This window comes from Miscanthus floridulus, chromosome 19 (genome assembly GCF_019320115.1).
Source record: "Miscanthus floridulus cultivar M001 chromosome 19, ASM1932011v1, whole genome shotgun sequence".
Classification (NCBI taxonomy): Eukaryota; Viridiplantae; Streptophyta; class Magnoliopsida; order Poales; family Poaceae; genus Miscanthus; species Miscanthus floridulus.
In genome coordinates this window covers 73,863,361-73,883,468 of record NC_089598.1, presented here as the reverse complement: position 1 = coordinate 73,883,468, position 20,108 = coordinate 73,863,361, and the positions used below count along the sequence as shown (strand labels likewise).

General features: G+C 42.1%; 1 protein-coding gene across 1 annotated transcript; it reads right to left on the bottom strand.

Annotated features, from left to right (window-relative positions):
- Nucleotides 1–15,157: 15,157 nt before the first annotated feature.
- LOC136528604 (uncharacterized) lies at nucleotides 15,158–17,537 on the bottom strand. Its single transcript, XM_066521560.1, has 3 exons — nucleotides 17,018–17,537; nucleotides 15,847–16,921; nucleotides 15,158–15,755 (listed from the first exon to the last, which is right to left on the bottom strand). Exons 1-3 carry the CDS (start codon nucleotides 17,535–17,537, stop codon nucleotides 15,158–15,160), a joined length of 2,193 nt encoding a protein of 730 aa, XP_066377657.1.
- Nucleotides 17,538–20,108: the final 2,571 nt, after the last annotated feature.

Genomic DNA, 20,108 nt, shown 5'->3' with positions numbered 1-20,108 from the left:
TAAGCAATCAGAACCATTTTATCACCTTTCAAGTTCCAGTTCTTACTACAGTGCTAAACCATAGCCAAGTCGGTACAGTCTCACAGAAATAGCGATTCATGAATTAATGTATCTTAGCTTGGTACCACAAAACACATACCCTGTTTGTACCCTAGACACAAACGAGACCAACCCATTTCACTCTTGTCGAGGAGTCTAGGTCCCCGTCTAAACTTGGACTCCAAGCCCCCACACTTGAGACCGATCTCAGCATGGTGCTTAGACCTCCACCCTTTCCCGCTTCCAATTAGTCAGTCCGAAAAAGAGCCGGAACCCACGACAAGAGCATAACGAGCCTTCCAGCTCCCATAAGCAAGTATGTGCTCAGGATAATAAGTCTATGACCTGAGTACCATCCACAGCAACATACGGTCCTTAATCGACACAGGCAGAACAAGTGCAATCTGAGCCTCACTCGAATGCCTAACCAAGTCTAGATCTAAAGTACCATTCCACCCATTCTCTAATTACCCTCCATATATATTCCATGTGATAGTAATATAATAACAACAATAATATCTTTCCTATCTCTCGCGGTGATAGGTAATCCCTCAACTTCTACCGGATCCTATAGCATAGCAATCTACATGATCCTGACATACTAGTAGGACTCATAGGATAATGATATATATATATATATATATATATATATATATATATATATATATATATATATATATATATATATATATATATATATATATATATATATGCAAGTGGTTTTCATTCAACTCCTTAAAACTTAATGCACAAGTATAAAATAAAGTATAGAATAATAGGGGTTATGCACCGTGGCTTGCCTGGGTAAGATATAACCAAGGATTAGCATTCCATCAGGGCGACACGATCACCAAGGCTCCATCTTTTCTGCTACTACAGATGACTCCGGAATCCGTCATTGTTTTTATTATATATGTGGATGCAACGCAGATGCGTAATTAATCAACGACAACCATTACTCTTAAAAATACGATTACACCTCATATGCTAACAAGCTAGCTCTAATGACTAACGTAATAGGCTACGTATCCACGTTGTTGAGTAAGGCATCGTTTCCCAGAAAATGTTCAAGTTTTACAATCCCAAGGTGTTTTGGCATTTTATCGATTAAACTTATATATATTTCAACTGGAACTCATTTAGCTACCTTAGCAAACTGATTATTGTGGAGCTACAAAATTACCATCAGCACCTAATATTGTTAGGAGTTTACTGTGAAAGTTTTAGAGCCAACACTATCACCATTTTATCACAACAATTCCTACAAGTTTATATTTTTAACAATATTAAGCACCTAAGATTAATTAGATCACTCTTGAAAATACTTATGAAGCTATGTGAACCAATTATACTATTAGATAGATCATTATTTTAGGAACCTAACAAATTTAGTTTCATAATTTTTGGTTAACTACACAAATTTATATTGAATTTACAAGTTTACCATAAAAACTAAATTAGAAAACTCTTTAGAAAATAAAAGGGCCGGTGGCAACTAATTCGGCCCAAAAGCCTAGCATGGGGTACAACTGCGCACGCGTTGCGATGGCCTAGCACGTCTCAAGGCCGGGAGGCCCACGTGCGGTGTTGGCTTTGCAGAAAGGCCCCCGAGCTTTTAGATATTACTACAACTACTATGCGTATTATTCCTACCGACATCGGTTTTGCAAACAAGTCCCCAAACTCTCCCGTTCTCACAATGGGGTGGTCCCTGATGCCACCGTGCGCGACGGCACGGCAACCGTCGGCAATCCACAATTACATCGGCCACCAGCAAGGCTCTCCGGTGACCTATGATGGCTGAGCATCTAACTTACGATGGCATGCTCCTAGAGACGGCGGTTAGAGACATGGAGAGGCACTGCAGCATAGCCGACCACGGCGGCGACTAGGTCAGCGCGTTTCACATTGGCAGCAAAGCCGTTTTGATGAACCTAAAGACTCATGAGATGATAGAGGTTGCGGGGTTGTAGAAAGGGCTTACCACGAAGCCAGTCGCGCCACCGGTTGAGGCGACGAAAGATTGAGGAAGCCTGGCGATGTGCGCCCGCACCATGCGGCGACGCTCCGAGGCGGACACTGATGTGACACCGCACCTTTGGCGGAAACCTAAGCCAATCTAACATGAGCACCAGCTAGAGGGGATCAAGATGAGTCCAAAAACACAACCAATTGAGTTTTTACCTTCGGGCCGTGGCTTACCCCCAAACCCCTAGTCACGGCGGTGCTCATGGCCGGCGGTGAGGAAAACCCAAAATTGGCCATAGACAGACCACGGCTGGGCCTAATGAGAATGGGGCATCTAGCTAACTTTCCATGCTACTCACAGGCATGAGGAATTGGGCTGAGAAGCCACGAGCTAGTGATTATGAAGGAAGAGGGAAGGGTGCATTGCCACTGCCATGCTGCGACAGCTTAAGCGGCCCGGCCAAGACCCGACAAGATCACGACAGCATAGGGACATGAACACACGAGAGAGGGCAGGAGGCACGTCGGTTAGTGCTAAGATGGAGCCATAAAGGTGTGCCCACATGCAGCCATGTGCAAGCAGCAGTGCGGCGTCACGACGCGGTAGGCCATGAAATGACATCAAGATCAAGGTGTGGTAGGTGGGTTGAGAGGCGGAGGGCGAGCGCTATAGTGGTCGAGGTGAATCAGAGGGCAGGGGAAAATGCCATGATGACTGAGTGATGGTAGTCGTAGCCTCGCCTCAGCCCTACACGTAGCATAGTGGCTCGCACGCGGCTGGGACAGCAAGAGGGCAGGGCGAGGTGAGAGGCGTGTTGCGGCATCGTCCCGGCAAGCGACACTGGCCTATAGGGAAAGGTCGCGACCAGCCCTGGGCCGAGCCCAGCGCTAGCTATGCACGTGCGTGAGGTGGCCGTGCCTATGGGGCCAAATAGATGAAATGGTGACACACACGCTTATTAAAGCAGGCCAAAAACTACTTACTAACTCGATGAAGGCTCAACCAACTCCATGAACCCAAAGTCGATACTAGACCTAGCTGGCGAAGCAAACCTCACGTCCAGAGTGCGACCAGAGAGGGAGATAGATAGGTGCCAACGTGAGTTCATCACGCTGAGCGCTGGTTCATGAACAGAGTGTCAACAGCATGGTCACAGCGTGTTCTAAGGAAGTTTGGGAAAATTTTAAGGAAACACATGCCACTCAACACCACTACAACCTATACCATGCCCAAGTACTCACTTAGAGGCAACCAATAGTGCAAGAACGTGAAGCTAGCGTTTAAACATTTTAGTTTAGAATTTAAATGCCAAAATAGCATTGTCTACTATCCTTTTCAGACTTAGAAAAGGGCAAGGGTTTAGTTAGAACTAAATAACCATTAGCACTTTTGTCACAATTTTTAAGAGGCCTAAACCCTATCAATTCCAACCAACAAGTATTTCACGCAAAAGTCCATACTTCATACTAACCCATAGGAACAAAATGCTTAGGCACTATTTAACTATTTTGCTCAATATAATTCACCAAAAATGACACTAACTACAATTTCAACTTCTTGCTGATTTAATGAAAAGTTCTATTTAAATTTTGGATTCGATTTTTGAGCTCCCAAAAACACTAGTTAACAATATTCACCTACCAAAAATTAAAGTTGCATTCTCATCTTCACTATTTCTTCATCATCTTTACATAAGAGCCATACACAAGCTATATTTTATTTTTGTTTACAGAAATTGTTTTCTATACCAAACCATTAAAACTACTTATTTTATTCTTTTTGTTAGGATTCTCATTTCATGCGTGTTTTAAAATCTTAAAACTTGAAAACTTATTTTGCTAGATTCTCCAAGGCCTTAACCTAGGTGCTAAGCAAGCTCATAACACCTAAGGTGTTACAACTCTTCACAAAAGTCTTAATTGGTTGATCCAAACATAATGTCATCAACATAGATTTGCAACACAAATAAGTCATTTCTAATCTTCTTGGTGAAAAGAGTGGTGTCAACCTTTCCCATCTTGAATCCCTTAGAGAGGAGAAAATCTCTCAACCTCTCATACCATGCTCCAGGTGCTTATTTCAATCTATACAGTGCTTTTCTTAGCTTGTACACATTATTGGGCTTCTTGTCATCTTCAAAACCGGGCGGTTGATCAACATAAACGAACTCATTAAAGTAGCCATTGTGAAATTCACTCTTCATATCCATTTGATAGAGCTTGATGTTGTGGGCATAGGCATAGGCTAACAAGATCCTAGTTGCTTCCAATCTAGCAGCGGGGGCATATGTTTCTCCAAAGTCAAGACCTTCAACTTGAGTGTAACCTTGTGCTACCAATCTTGCTTTGTTCCTTACTACTATCCCATCTTGATCTTGCTTGTTTCTAAAGACCCATTTGGTTCCAATCACATTGTGGTTCTTTGGTCTTTCAACTAACTCCCATACTTGATTTCTTATGAAGTTGTTCAATTCTTCATGCATAGCATTCACCCAATCAACATCCTTCAATGCTTTTTCTATCTTCTTTGGTTCAATGGATGACACAAATGAGAAATGCTCACAAAATGATGCCAATCTTGATCTTGTTTGTACACCTCTTGAAATATCTCCAATTATAGTGTCCAATAGATGATCCCTTGCAATATTAGTTGGTTGGAGTATTGGAACTTGATTGCTTGCACTTGCTAGCTCATTTGATTGATTCACTTGAGATGATGAACTAGCCACTTGATCTTGCACATTATCATGAGAGCCACTTGAACTTGATTAATGTGTATCTTCTTGCACATTTGAGCTAGAGAGCACTAGGACTAGGTCATCTTCGTCATCTATCACTTGTCTAGGCCTCAATTCATCAACATCCATGTTTTTCATAGCATTTGACAACAGAATGCCTCTAACATCATCAAGATTCTCATTTTCATCTTGGGAACCCTTGGTTTCATCAAATTCAACATCATGAACTTCCTCAAGAGTAGCGCTTGCCAAATTCCAAACTCAATATGCTTTGCTAGTGGTGGAGTATCCAAGAAAGAATCCTTCATCACATTTCTTGTCAAACTTGCTCAATCTAGTGCATTTCTTCATTATGTAACATTTGTAACCAAAAACCTAAAAATATGCATATATGGTGTCTTCTCTTTCAATGGGTGACAATAGAGATAGTTGCTACAACAGCAAGCCATGTTGATTGCTTCAGCCCAAAAAGAATAACTCACATTGTTCTCACTAAGCACAGACCTTGCCATGTCAATAAGTGTTATATGCTTCCTCTCAACAAGACCATTTGATTACAGAGTGTACTTGGTCAAGAATTGATGTCAATTCCAAATTCGTCACACAAATCATCAATTCTAGTGTTCTTGAACTCACTACCATTGTCACTTCTAACTCTCTTGATGGTTGTTTCAAATTCATTGTGTATGCCCTTGACAAATGATTTGAAAGTTACAAATACATCACTCTTGTCTACTAGAAAGAATGTCCAAGTATATCTAGTATAGTCATCCACTATTATAAAGCCATATTTGTTTCCACCGATGCTAGTGTATTGTTTTGGCCCAAACAAATCTATGTGCAATAATGCAAATGCCTTGCTAGTACTCATTATGCTCTTTTTAGAATGGGTGTTTTCAACTTGTTTTCTAGCTTGACAAGGGCTACAAAGTTTATTCTTCTCAAATAGCACATCTTTCAAGCCTCTAACTAGATCATGCTTAATCAATCTATTCAATTGTTTTATTCTAACATGACCAAGCCTTTTATGCCATAACCAACCCATGCTAGACTTAGTGAACAAGCAAGTTGACAATTGAGTTTCACATTGAAATTAACTAAGTATAGATTCTCATATCTAAAGCCATTGAAGATCAAATTAGAGTCATATACACTTATGATCTCTACATCGTCTACTCTAAATATGCACTTAAAACCAAGATCACATAATTGATCCACGGATAGCAACTTGAAGTTTATGCTCTCAACTAGCAACACATTGGAAATGCTCAAGTCATTGGATATTGCAATCTTACCAAGCCCCTTGACCCTGCCTTTGCCATTATCACCAAATGTAATACTAGCATAACCATCATTGCCATTGGTGTTGAATGAGTTGAACATTCTTGCATCACCGATCATGTGTTGAGTGCACCCACTATTAAGAACCTAATGCCTTCCTTCGGCCTTGTAATTGACCTACAAAAGAAGATCAATTTCTTTTAGGTACCCAAACTTGCTTGGGTTCTTAAAGGTTAGTGACTAACCTTTTTGGCACCCAAATGGCTTTCTTCTTTGAGCCCATAATTGGTGTACCAACAAACTTAGCTTGCACCCCATGTACACCCTTGGTAAGCAAATAACAAGAATCAAACTTAACATAGGATACATTAGCTTGTGATTTGTTGTTCTTGCAATATTGCTCTACATGTCTAACTTACTGCATCTATTGCAAAACCGACCATTGCCCTTCACAAAACTAGTCTTGTGAGTTGCAAAGGCCGCCTTGTCTTTCTTGGGGGTATAGCCCAATCCCTCTTTATTGAGAGAAAATCTTTGGCTACCCAAGCACTTTAGCAAGCGGGCCTCACCACCATAGGCATTGCCTAAGGCGCGAGTGAGCTCATTGACCTCCTTCTTTAAGGTCTCATTCTCAACCATTAGTGAGGCATCACAAGTGAAACCGTCACTAGTAAATGAGGTGGAAGTAGAAGTGCTACAAGAAGGGTTAGTGGGAGCAACAACAATAGGCTTATAGAAAGATTCATCAACAATATCACAAGTCAAGCCTACGTCACACGTTACAATATGCTCCTTCTCATTTTGCTCAAGAAGAGTGGAATGAGCCTTTTCAAGCTTCTTGTGAGCTTTGTCAAGCTTCTCATGTGTTTCCTCTAGACTCTCATGAGATGCATTGAGCTCATCAAAGGCTTGCTTAAGGCCTTTTAGTTCCTTACGCAAGTCTTTGCATTCTCTTCTCTTAATGTCAAAATGTGTCCTAGCATCTTCTAACATATCAAAGAGCTCATCCTTGGATGGTTAATCCTCATCATCACTCTCACTATCGCTTCCACCACACTCATCATCAGATTGTACCTTAGTGGCTTTAGCCATGAAGCATGTCGATGGAGTGTCGAAGATCGAAGGCTTCTCATTGATAGCAATGCTTGTAAGAGCCTTCTTCTTGCTTGACTTCTTGTCATCATCATCACTTGAGGAAGCATCACTATCCCAAGTGACCACATATGAACCTTCCTTCTTTTTCTTGAATGTCATCTTCCTCTCTTTCTTCTCCTTCTTGTCCTTCTTCTTGCTCTTCTTGTCATCATCATCATTGTCACTATTGTAGGGACATTGAGCAACAAGATGAAACTTGCTACCACACTTGAAGCACCTCCTTTGGTCATCCTTGTTCTTGGATGATGACTTCTTCCTTCTAGTATGATAGCCCTTCTTCATCATGAATTTGCCAAACTTCTTCACAAAGAGAGCCATATTCTCATCATCATCTTCATCAAAGCTTGAGCACTCATCTTCACTAGATGTTTCTTGCATTACCTTGCCCTTGGAGAATGATGTGACTTTGAATGCCACACTCTTCTTCTCATTCTTCTTGTTGTCTTTCTTCTCCTTGTTCTTCTCTTCTTTCTCATCATCATCTCTATAAGTGTCATCGGTCATCACATCTCCCAACGCTTGGTTTGGTGTCATGGTGTCCAAACCGCTCCTCACTAGAATGGTGACCAATGTGCCAAATCTTGATGGTAAGCATCTCAAGAACTTGTGGGAGAAGTCATTGTCCTTCACCTCTTTACCAAGTGCTTTGAGATCATTGATAAGCAATTGTAGCCTATAGAACATCTCCGGTACACTCTCATCATCCTTCATCTTGAAGGTTGCAAACTCTACTTGAGTATGTATACCTTTGCACCCTTCACCGCTTGAGTGCCGTCAAATGATTCCTCTAACTTCTTCCATGCCTCATGAACAAAGTTCTTAATTTGCTCAAATGTTCTCTCATCCAAGACATCATGAATGGCACTAAGAGCAATGTCATTGTTTTGAAGCAATACTTCTTCAGCCACGGTGGGATTCTCTGGATTGGTAACCTCAATCTTGACCTCCACCACCTTCCACACCTTTCTATTGATTGACTTGATGTAGATGGTCATTTTTGCCATCCAATATGGATAATTTAAGCCATCAAATTGGGGTCTCTTCTTGGTTTGAGCTATTTTGACACCGAAGGTTGTTAAGCCTCAAATCATGGTGACCACGACTCGAATACCACTTGTAAGGTCCTATGGCTAGAGGGGGTGAATAGCCTATTAAAAATTCTACAATAACACTAAGACAAGTGATTAGTAAATAAGATGGCGAAGCGAATTTTGCACTAGCACTACACTTGTGTTGCACGCCACCTAACCAATTCTAATTTCTATGATCTCTAATATATAACACAAAGGCTAGGTCACTAATTCTACCACTAGTGAGCAGCCTAAACAAGTAATTCAACTAATTACTTCTATCCTACACTAGAGAGTTACTCTACTTAGCTAAGCTACCTCTACACAAGAGATCTCTACTAATGTAAATACAAGAGAGGTAGAGGGATCAATACCGAGCCAGGCAAGCAAAAAATCAATCACAATGAATACCAATTGACACAATGATTTTTCACCGAGGTTCACTTGCTTGTCGGTAAGCTACGCCCCGGTTGTAGCGATTCACCCACTTGGAGGTTCACACATTAATAGGCATCACAAGCCTAACCCACAACCGGGTGTCACACAACCACCACAAGATGGGGATCCATAAGCTACGAGCAATCCACTAGAGTACCTTTTGGCTCTCCGCCGTGGAAATATCAAAAACCCCTCACAATCACCAAAATCGGAGCCAGAGATAAGCACCTTCCTTCGCTCAATGATCCTTGCTGCACCAAGCCATCTAGGTGGCATCAACCACAAAGAGTAACAAACAAATCACGTAGCGAAACACAATCACCAAGTGCCTCTAGATGCAATCACTCAAAGCAATGCACTTGGATGCTCTCAAATCTCACCAAATGATTAATCAAACAAGCAAGGTGAGTTAGAGAGGAATGGCTAGGCTCACTAGGATGTATTCTCAATAAAAATGGCCAAGAGGGTGAGCCCAAGCTAGCCATGCTCTATTTATAGAGCCCCCAAATGAATAGAACCATTAGGCTCCCCACTGCACTGAAATCGAGCTTACTAGACATGCCGGTCGGGATGATCGGACGTAGCCCAGCCAGCGTCCGATCGACGGATGGAGGCCACGTGTCCTCCGCGTTTTACCACAACCACGTGATCCCGACTGTAAAGTTCAAACGCCCACACGATTAAGTTCACACCGGATGCAACAGGGCACGATCGGATGCACCACTGTCGCGTCTGCTCACACGCTCGCCCGCGCCACCTAGCCAGCGACCTGATGCGCCGTTAGTATGACCGGACGCTCCACAACGTGGAGTTCGGTCACTTCTAGTAAGCACCTAGAGAGGGTTTTTCGTGACCTAACGCGTTCAGTCACACGAGACCTGACGTGCTAGCGTTCGATCCTCTCTGGCCTCACTCCGCCATGCCACATCACCAGTGACCAGACATGGGAACAGTGTTCCACCAACATCCAGTCCTCTCCAGCTGCCAGCGTCTAGTCACTGATCGAGAGCATGCCCTTCTCTACGCGCCACTGATCGGATGCAAGGTAGAGTCCGGTCACTGCCTAAGGCAGAGTTCGGTCCCTGCTCAACTCATCCTTTTCATCTCCAACTTTACCACCCTAGCTCCCAAGTGCTAACCACCAAGTGTATCACCAATGTGCATGTGTGTTAGCACTCACTAGAATCTAAATGCATATGCAAAGAGTTAGAACATCTAGTGGCACTTTAATAATCATATTTCACGATGAGTTTCACCCCTCTTAATAGTACAGCTATCTATCCTAAACATGATCACACTCACTAAGTGTCTTGATCACTAAAATAAAATAGCCCTATCAAATATACCTTTGCCTTGATCATCATCACATGTCCAACACCATCACCTTGGACTTCATCTTTGCTCCACCACTTGGCTTGAACCAACCTATCTCAATTTCACACTTAGAACGTAGGTTAGTACCTAGGGTTTCATCAATTCATCAAAACCAAACTAGAGCTTCCACACTGGCTATGAATATTTATAGGCCGGCCATGCCAATGCTCAGCGCTAGATATTTTCGTCGACCATTGGATTTCATCGCCCTGTGCTCATGTTCAAATTCAAAGGTAGGTTCACTACATTGTGACCTTATCCACGCTTATCAGAGGAGCTCCGAGCTTAGCCATGGCGGCAATGGTCGACTGAGCTCGAGCCGCCGCGTGTCAAGGGAGAGCAGAGGGAGAGAGAGAGGGAGAGAGAGGGGTCGTAGTGAGGCCAAGAAGCTTCTGGAGGGCATCCTCGAGCTTATCCATTCGGCGTTGAGGTGAGGCGGTGGCGGCGTGGCCGAGGAGCCAGCAGCGACGTGGTATTTGCATTGCTACGGTGAGGTAGAAGATGAAGCTGACCATGGGGGCCCACTGTTGGTGGAAGAGGGAGGAAGAGAGGAGGCGGGCTCGCTCGGTTTGGATTAGGCCGATGCCGGCCCAGTGTGGGAGAGGGGAAGAGGAGGGTGGCGGACTACCGCTCATGGGCCGAAGGGAAAGGGAGGGAGAGAATGATCCTGGTAGCCTTTTTCAAATTTTGAATTCTTACCTAAAAATTTCAATAATGTGTTTTGAATTGAGTTTGAATCAAATTCAAAAATGGTTTTTCAAGGACAGTGTACCACCATATGTCCACGGTTTTTGGTAAAAAAAAAGCAAACAAACAAACACTTCGAGCATTGTCACATATGTAACATGATTTATGTGGATCTATTCACGACAAAATAATTCCTACGCGGGTTATATTTATTTGTTTTATAGGAAATTCTAAAAAGGTTCAAATTTTCAGTGATTTTCAAATTAGGGCAAAAATTCAGGGTGTTACACCTTGAACATGAAAACTAATAATTTACTAGGACACATTATATCTTAAACATTTTTTTCTTATCAGAGTTAGCTAGTTGGATAGGTTCAAGGACAGTAATACATTATGCTTTGGGACCCACGTTGCACAAAAGAGTATGTTCATTCTGTTTTGGGATCCTGTATTCCTGTGCATCTAAGGCTAGACAAAAAAGCTCATTCACCTAGCTTGGTTTAAAATTCTTCTGATTGCATTCTTTTTCTTTAAAAAACATATTAGTTGATTTTGAATAAATTTCAGCTCTGACACAGCTCGTTAAACTCGGTTTGAGATTGAGTCTCGAAAACACATCTGACGAGTATAATAAATAGGAATATATCAAACTTTTTTTTACCACGTAAATTTTTTTTCATGAAAGCTCAAAGAGAAGTACAGTTAGCTTGTTATCCACCCCTATGTGCATGCATCATATATATTCTGTTAGAGCATCTCCAAGAGTACCATATTTTTCTTTCCATTCCTTGGTTTTTGGCAAGATGAGAAAAAATATCTCTCCAATAACTCATAATCCTTCCTTTTAAAATTTACACACTTGAAAAATCCTCCCCCATCGCGCGTAACTTCACGCGGAGTCGCAGCCGCGAGGATACACGCGTATTCTTCGGCCAATTAAAGGTGGGAGGTCGAAAAAAGAATAAAGAGTATGAAAGGGTTTCGGATGCGAATGTATAAGAAAGAAAGAATATATAAATTTGGTTAAAATAATTTAGAAATAGTATAGGATTCCTGATGTAAAATTGTCTTCTATATTTTAGGAGTGAATTATTGAAAAGTATTGGAGATGACCTTTTTTTTCTCTCAATACATATTTACAAGTTGGAAAACATGAACTTTGTGGGAGGAAAATTTAGGATACTCTTGGAGACGCTCTTAGTCACTGGCACCACTTAGTGATCAAAACGATTAATTAAGATGACTAAAATGGGAAGTTGGGACGAAGCTGCAGTCCTCGGCAGGCTTGGTGGCAGAATCTTCCAGCCTTGCCATGCGCGTCGTGGGAGCTAAACGCGGTGACACCGTTTGCCTAAACGCAGTTAAACTATCATGTACATCCTCTAAATGATAAATGGACTGCCTACATATATAGTTTATGCCCTAGTCGCAGAATTAAATGGTAAACATGTTTACCCGCTCAAAAGCAGTTTAAACAACATAATTAAACAACAGCAAAACATGTTTAGATGTCTTGTCATGGTCAAAAAACGATTCAAATGTGTTATGAAAGATTGTTATGTGAGATGTGTTATGTCATTATGAGAAATGAGTGTCTAGTTGTCGATTGTAATTTGTATTATTGACATTTACTCATGTGAGAGCTATGTGTCTAAGAAATAATTGTCTATGTAAGTAAGTGTATGTGCAATGTATGACTAAAGGCCTGTTTGGATTCATTAGCCGCAAATAGTTAGCTAGCTAATTATTAGTTGGTATTGCGTAACTAATGAGCTAGTTTTTAGTTGGGTACACGTTTGGATCCAAAGGAGCTAATTATTAACAATTAACTATTAGTTCTATGCATCGAAACACTAATTCTCTATTTTCCATGTAGAATTGTGCAACTTTGTGCACAACTTCAATTGAACTTCAAGAAAAAAGTTAACATTGGGGAAAAGGGTTTGGGGGGGGGGGGGGTTTGAACTTGCGGATGTTTGCATCAGCTCTACACCTACACTAGCTGTAGCATGAGTGGATGTCTCCGGATATTCCGTGAGTAGGCTTAGGAAGCCCTTATGGTAATACGGACAAACTTCTCTTCATGGCTTCAATAAAAATTTAATTGGGAACAGAGCGAAGACATCATTCTGGCATTTGGCTTGAGCAAAAGGACTACCATCAGTGCAGATAGCATTAGCAGTCTACGATTATAAAAGAATGAACAAACTTTTTGTGCGATGCTCTGCACAACAACATATGGATTCGGGATCTCAACATTCATCAGAACCTTTTGGTCACCTCGACTAGTAATTTGTGGACCAATGGCAACAAGTCAAGGCTATTCTCACCTAGCGCCCAATTTGGAAGATCACATGTGGGCCTACGTACTTAACCCGGAAATGTAACGAATCAGGAGAACACACATCCTGGTCGACATACCAGGCACAATTCCTAGGACACACAAAAAAGCAACCTGGAAAATTAGTCAAGAAATTGGGGGTTGTATAACTTTTAATTTGTGTCATAATACCTGGAAAATTAGTCACGAAAAAAGTCCCCATTGCAAACACACCCTTTTTATTTGTGTACGGTGTTTACAGCAGAATATGGACCCATGTGGGAAAAATAAAATAAAAACTAGCAGGCCACCTACAGCAGATGGACGGGCCTAGGCTAGATTAGGAAAATAAAAAAGAGCTAGGCCACTAGACTGGCATGGGAAAAATTAAGGCATTTTTTAGTTGGGTGAAATTTAAAATTGTGGCTACTGTAGCACTTTTGTTTTTATTTAGCAATTAGTATTCAATCATAGATTAATTAGGCTCAAAACGTTCGTCTCGCAATTTCCAACCAAACTGTGCAATTAGTTTTTTTCGTCTACATTTAATGCTCCATGCACATATCGCAAGATTCGATGTGACGACTACTGTAGCATTTTTTGGAAAAACTTTTTAGAACTAAACAAGAACATGAACACCTAGAACAGACGGATGGGCTTGGGATAGATTGGGAAAAGTAAAAAAAGAAAGAAATAAGCCGCCTACAACAGATGTACATATGCTTGGGCTTGCATCAAACGAAATAATAAACAAGAACTAGGACGAGCAAGGGCTTTTTTTGTAACTAAATTCTAAATAAATTTATGTACATTATATATGCAAACATTATTTGGAGAGTATATTCAGTAGTTAGCTACAGAATAAATTATTCTATAGACGCCTCTATTTACAATAATTTTTATACTAATCTACAATAAAGTGAATACATATTTACGATAGTTGTGTTACTGTAACACATAGAGATATTTACTGTAATGTTATAGTAAAGGCAAAATTTGCTGGCGAACAAAGAAAGTGAGGTTGCTTTACTAACGGACATCGAAATAAGATCGATTTGTTGATGGACACTTTAGTTTGCGTCAAATTTGCAAGAGGACATCAAACCTATTAAAATATTTGTTTCTGATTGAGGAGGTGAGAGAAGAGTCATCAAATGCTTTTTTTGCCTCTGCCTATTTCTTCTTCGCGAACAAGCGCACGTTGATTTAATCCGGGAGTGGCGGAAGGTGAAGCGGGAGTACGACGAGTTCAAGGTGAGGGTGAACTGACTGCCTGAGGCCATTCGCCGGTGCTCCGACGCGTACAACGACGACGGGGAGCTGCGTTCTAGGAGAAGGCAACAGGAGGAGGCAAAGGAACAGGAGCATTGCCTGAGGCGGCGGCAGCCGTGATGGCGACATGGATGTCCGACGGCTCGCAGTGGCCTTGCACTTGGCTCACCTTTGTGCCAGACCACTCCCGTGGTGACCTCGCCTGCATCATTCAAGTGATTGATTGCTCGATTTGATAGAAAAAATTACAAATTTCTTTAGTTATTGATTCGAGATGCTGATGTGCGCTTGAAAATGCAGGCTACACTTGTGCCTTCGACTTGAGAGCATGTGCTGGTGTACGTGTCCCGCGAGAAGCGCCCGGGGTACAACCACAACAAGATGGCCGGCGAGAGTCGTCCGCGCTGCTCCTAGGGCGGTTCGGCAGCTCAGCAACGTTCGTGGCGTCCATCCCTTGGCGGAGTACAGGGGCAGCCTACGTTGCACCGATACAGGATACTGATACGCCGATACTGATACGGCGATACGGTGATACGGCATTTTCCAAAAACAAGGATACGCCGATACGGCAAGTATATAAATATATCAAAAAAATCAGAATACACCTACTGAGAACATTTTTCATCTAGCAGAACAATCAACAAATAAAAATGGCAAAACATAGACATTGCTAGTTCCATGAAGCATCTAAGATACTTGATTTTAAGGTTCTTACAGCACAATAATTAATATTGGTTTTAACATTTTTACAGCAGAATAATAAATATTAGGATACAAGGGAGTAGGGACACAAGCCAAATTTAAGGCTAAGGTTGCTACTGCATCTCAGTGCCAGATACGCCTTCTTCATCTTCAAATAATATCCGTTCAAATTCTGGCTCATCCAGTGAGAGATTAGCATGTTCAAGAATGCCAGCACCATGAAAGGTCTCATGATTGTCTGCCCCAACATCCCACATCTGAGTTGGCCCATTCATATAATCATCAGATTTCCTTGACAGCAGACGCATGTTGCTATGGACAAACACTAAATCCTCAGCACGTGGAGGAGTAAGCCTATTCCTGGTTACGCTATCAATGAATCCATATGTACTCCAGTTCCTTTCACATGAAGAAGAAGATGCCGACTGCCCAAGTAACTTCAGTGCTAATGATTTCAATTCTGGGGTCCTTTGACCATGGAGGCCCCACCATTGTTTTGGTTCGAAAAAAGCTCGATCTTCAATTGACTCACGGTCCGCAAAGCAACCTCCAAATAGAGAAAAATCAGCAAATTGCCGTTTGATTGTCCTAAGATCCTCTGGATTGGGAAACATTTTTCTAAAGCACTTGTTCCTCATGTCAGAGACCTCAATATCTTCATGGGGGGCTACACGGTTAGGACCTTCAGAAAGCCACTGTTGAGAATAGTACCTGCATAGAAGAAGGGCATGAATCAGTCCCAAAAGTGATAAAACATGAACCAAGTGACAGTAGCAAATTGACAATTGACAACAAAAATCACCTAGGGTTGAGAGAATGAGCCAAACAATGGAGAGGAGTATTGCTTTTAAGCCAACGATCATACAAAATGGCATAAATAGTGTCATAAAAGGCAGATTCTTCATCAGGTTGCTTTCTCTCATGGCGATAAATGCGATCTTTCACTTTCTCAATCATGCTGTCCCACATCTCATAAATCAGATGGAGACATGGCTTATCTGTGTCTGCTGCCCTTAGCATTGAATAAATAGGCTCAGTGAAATCAACAATGTATTTAACATTGTCCCACCAAAAATCATCAAGCAACTTATCTTTTACAGATCTTGCTTTGTCTACATCATCTTCCCTATATGTTGACCACTTGTCACCAACAACCATTAACACAAGAGACTCTTTGAGAACAAGGAACCTCTTCAACATAATAATATGTGATGCAAATCTTGTATCGGCAATAGCAAGAAATTTGAGTTTACTAAACTCATTAAACATTGATAGGCGCATACCATGGTTCATGATGTAGTTCTTGATCATGAACGCAGCCTCCACAGTATCCTTAATCCACATGAGCCCAGCATTTTCAGCATCATTGTCCTTTGCATCACAAATATTCTTCAGTGCCAAATTCAAAGTGTGGACAACACATGGAGTCCAAAAGATGTGGTCATACTTCTGTTCAATTATCAGACCGGCACCCTTGCAGTTTGCTGCATTATCTGTAATCACTTGGACCACATTCTTTGGTCCAACATTTTCAATCACAGAGATCAACTTCTCAGCAATGTATTCCTTTCTCTTAATCTCTCCTTCAGTGTTAACAACTCCCAAAAACATAGGGCCATCTTCAGATACAGCTAAAAAGTTGATGAGTGGGCGCCGCTGAGGATCAGTCCACCCATCAGCTGTAATAGTAATCCCTTTTGTAGGCCATGTAGTCTTGAATGGTTCCAACAGCCTCTCAACATTGACTCTCTCCTGCTGGAGAAGAGTAGTCCTCAACTTATTGTACCCAGGAGGTACATATCCACCCAAATCAGTGTTTGCAAGATACATTATTAAAGCTCGAAAATTTGGGTTTCTTGCTAAATTGAATGGAACACCTGCAGATTACAAAGACAAGGAAAAAACATAGCAATCAGAAAAATGTTTTGAATCAAATTGATACTAAGATTCTTTCAATGAATCAAGTTCCATACCTCCTGTATAGAACATTCTTCCAACGAGAGCATCAGCAATTTGGCGACGTTCACGGAAAAAGCTTTCGTCAATCCCTGATTGCCTCTTTCTTCTCTTTGACTGGGCATTTGTACCTCCAGAAGGGGGTAATCCTGTACTCCCTATCTGTATTGGCAGGGGAACACTCTTCGGTTTGCTGTTGGAGATCGCTGCCTCAGCATCAGCCACTTCCTTGCGAAGTTGCTGAAGAATTGGTACTGTCACCTGTTTGCAAATGTGCACACCTTGGTTTGGTATCTTCAACAAATGTGCTCTGATTCTAGTATAGCTACCAGATATTTGTTTGCCGCAAAATTTGCAGTCTAATACTGCATTTCCTCCATCAGGGCCATTGTTCTCGATCTTATTAACATGCCTCCAGAGAGGATATTTAGGATCACAGATCTCATTCACTTCAGGAACACTATCGCCATCACTTGCTACATTGACACTACTAGGTTCAGAGACATGCAACGGAGAACTTCCACTACCACTTGCCATCCCTAAACAACAACAATAAAAGAAATCTAGAGTTTCAAAGTTGGAATGCAGATTAAGAACTGATCGGAGATCTAGAAGTTGTATGGATCGCTGACCTGAGGCAGCAACCGACAGGAGCAGGCGGCGTCGGCGTCGGCGTCGGCGTCGGCGGCAGGAGCGGGCAGGAGCGGGCGGCGTCGGCGGCGGCGGGCAGGAGCGGGCGGCGTCGGCGTCGGCGGCAGGAGCGGGCGGCGTCGGCGGCGGCGGCAGGAGCGGGCAGCCCGTCGTTCCTGGCTCGATGCAATGGTGGCGATGCTGTGAATGTGTAACTAGCAGGCTTTGAGGGCTGTCTAAATGGGCCGTATCGGCGGCGTATCGGGATTTAATTTATTTATTTTTATTGATGTATTTCCCGATACTTCACCGATACCGTATCGGCGGCGTATCGGCGTATCGACGTATCCGATACGTATCGCGATACCGGTACGGCAGTTCAGGGAAGTATCGGTGTAACGTAGGGGCAGCTGCTGCAGGACACGCCTGGCGCGCACCAGGGCCGCCCCGCGCGGCGCCCTGGCCATGCCCCGCGAGCCGCTTGACTGGCCACCGTCGTGCTTCTACGAAGACAAGACGGAGTGGGGGCAGTGCATCGGGTGGATCTATGGGTCCGCACCCGCGCCTCATGCATGCTCGCCAGTGGTGGCGGCCTGCGCAGTGGCGGCTAACCGGGCAAGGCATGCGCCCACGAGCTCGCCTGCAGGCGGCGGCATTCCTGCCCGAGCCCAAACGGTGAGCGGGGGAGAAGAAAAGGGAGCGAGGAACGAGAAAGAGACAAGGGCGAAAAAGACCTTTCACCGCTCTTCTCTCATCTACTAAGTTAGGAAATGATATTTTAATGTGTTCGTGTCCTCCAACAAATTTAGCATAAACTAGAGTGTCTGTCAGCAAATTGATCCTTTTTCAGTATTCGCTGGCAAAGCGACCCCACTTTCAGTGTCCGCCAGCAAATTTTGCTTATAATAAATCACATAGTAAGGAGTTATTATAATATCATAAATTAGCATAGTAATTATCGTAACTCAAAGTGGCCATAGAATAAGTTATTCTATGGCCAGCTGCAGAACAGTAGTTCTAAACATTATTTGCATGGCTTAGTGGCACAGTTTGTTTGTTTTGTTCATAGAGGCCATGGTTCAAGCACCCTTTGGTTCAATTTTTTTCCCCTTTTTCCTCTTAGAGCTTTTTTGTTAGTATAGTATAAAATAACTATGTACATCATACATTCAAACATTGGCACAAGATTATACAAAAGTGTGTTTTTAGCTCAGTGGTAAGACCTTGCTTTTCTAGAACTTTTTACTCGTTCTAGGTTGAATGGGCCACTTTGGATGAGGGTATATAAAACAAATGAGTCCAAGTATGTTAAGACATGGTGTAATTTAAATAAAATATATATGTATAGGACCCAATTCACTACACCACGGCCCTAGAATGGCGATGCACCATTGGTCGCTATAGGTGGATACAGCGATGCACTATCGGTCGGTATAGATCTATGCCGACACTTAATTGTTGCCGCTGAAAGTGGCGTCGGGATAGGGTTATATCGATCGACATACTTTTAGCGACCGATAGTCTGACGAAATGCTGAAGCAATACCGACCAACAGGCTGATGGCATATAGTAGTTTTACCGTCCAACGGTTCAAGGCTAAAGGGATTTATACCAACCAACAATCCAACGCATAGATCACATGACGCAAAAATACATTATTAATCTCACATTAACCAAATTACAGTATTCTTTTAGACATGAAACATACAAGGTCACATTCAACATGAGACACAAAATCGAGTCATAATGACATAGCTTAGATTTCATTCATGCCAATTGGTACATGTAATAGTCATGCTGGGTTGCACACCTCACAGTAACATGAGACACCAAATTATAGTATTCTTCACAACACACAAGTCTGGCTTGCACACCTCACAGCTAACATGCCCAAGGAGTTCTTTACAAAATGTTACATCATCCAAAGCAATTAGCATCCATCCCCAAGGAGTTCTTTACAAAATGCTATATCATCCAAAGCAACTAGCATCCATCGATGTTTCATCTCCATCTTACAAAATGTTTGATCTGCTTGTTGACACAAAATAATTAGGTTACATCTAGCGCCTTCCACCTGAAAAATCAAATCATATTTTTCAGTTCCAACTTGTACTATAGTACTTTGTTCTGTCAGATGCAGCGTTCTAATTGTGCTTCTAGTAAACTGTTAATCTCACCAAGGCATTTCTAACTAACAGAGACATTGATGGTAGTTAGTTGAAGCTGATAGTTAGTTCAGCCAAAGATAAATTTTGCATAATCAAAACCATTTTTTGAGCTATTGCTTTGTCTATCATAAAAGGCAAGATAAAGTTACTAAGAGTAGCCATGAGCAGTTTTCTACCTGTCACTAAGATGGACTTGGCAAATCCACTGTTCATTATCTAACAGTTGTAACAAGTACAGGCCTGTGGTGATGTGGTCAAATTGCTATTTTTAATCAATCAAATACATGTCAGAGACACTTAAAAAGAAGCA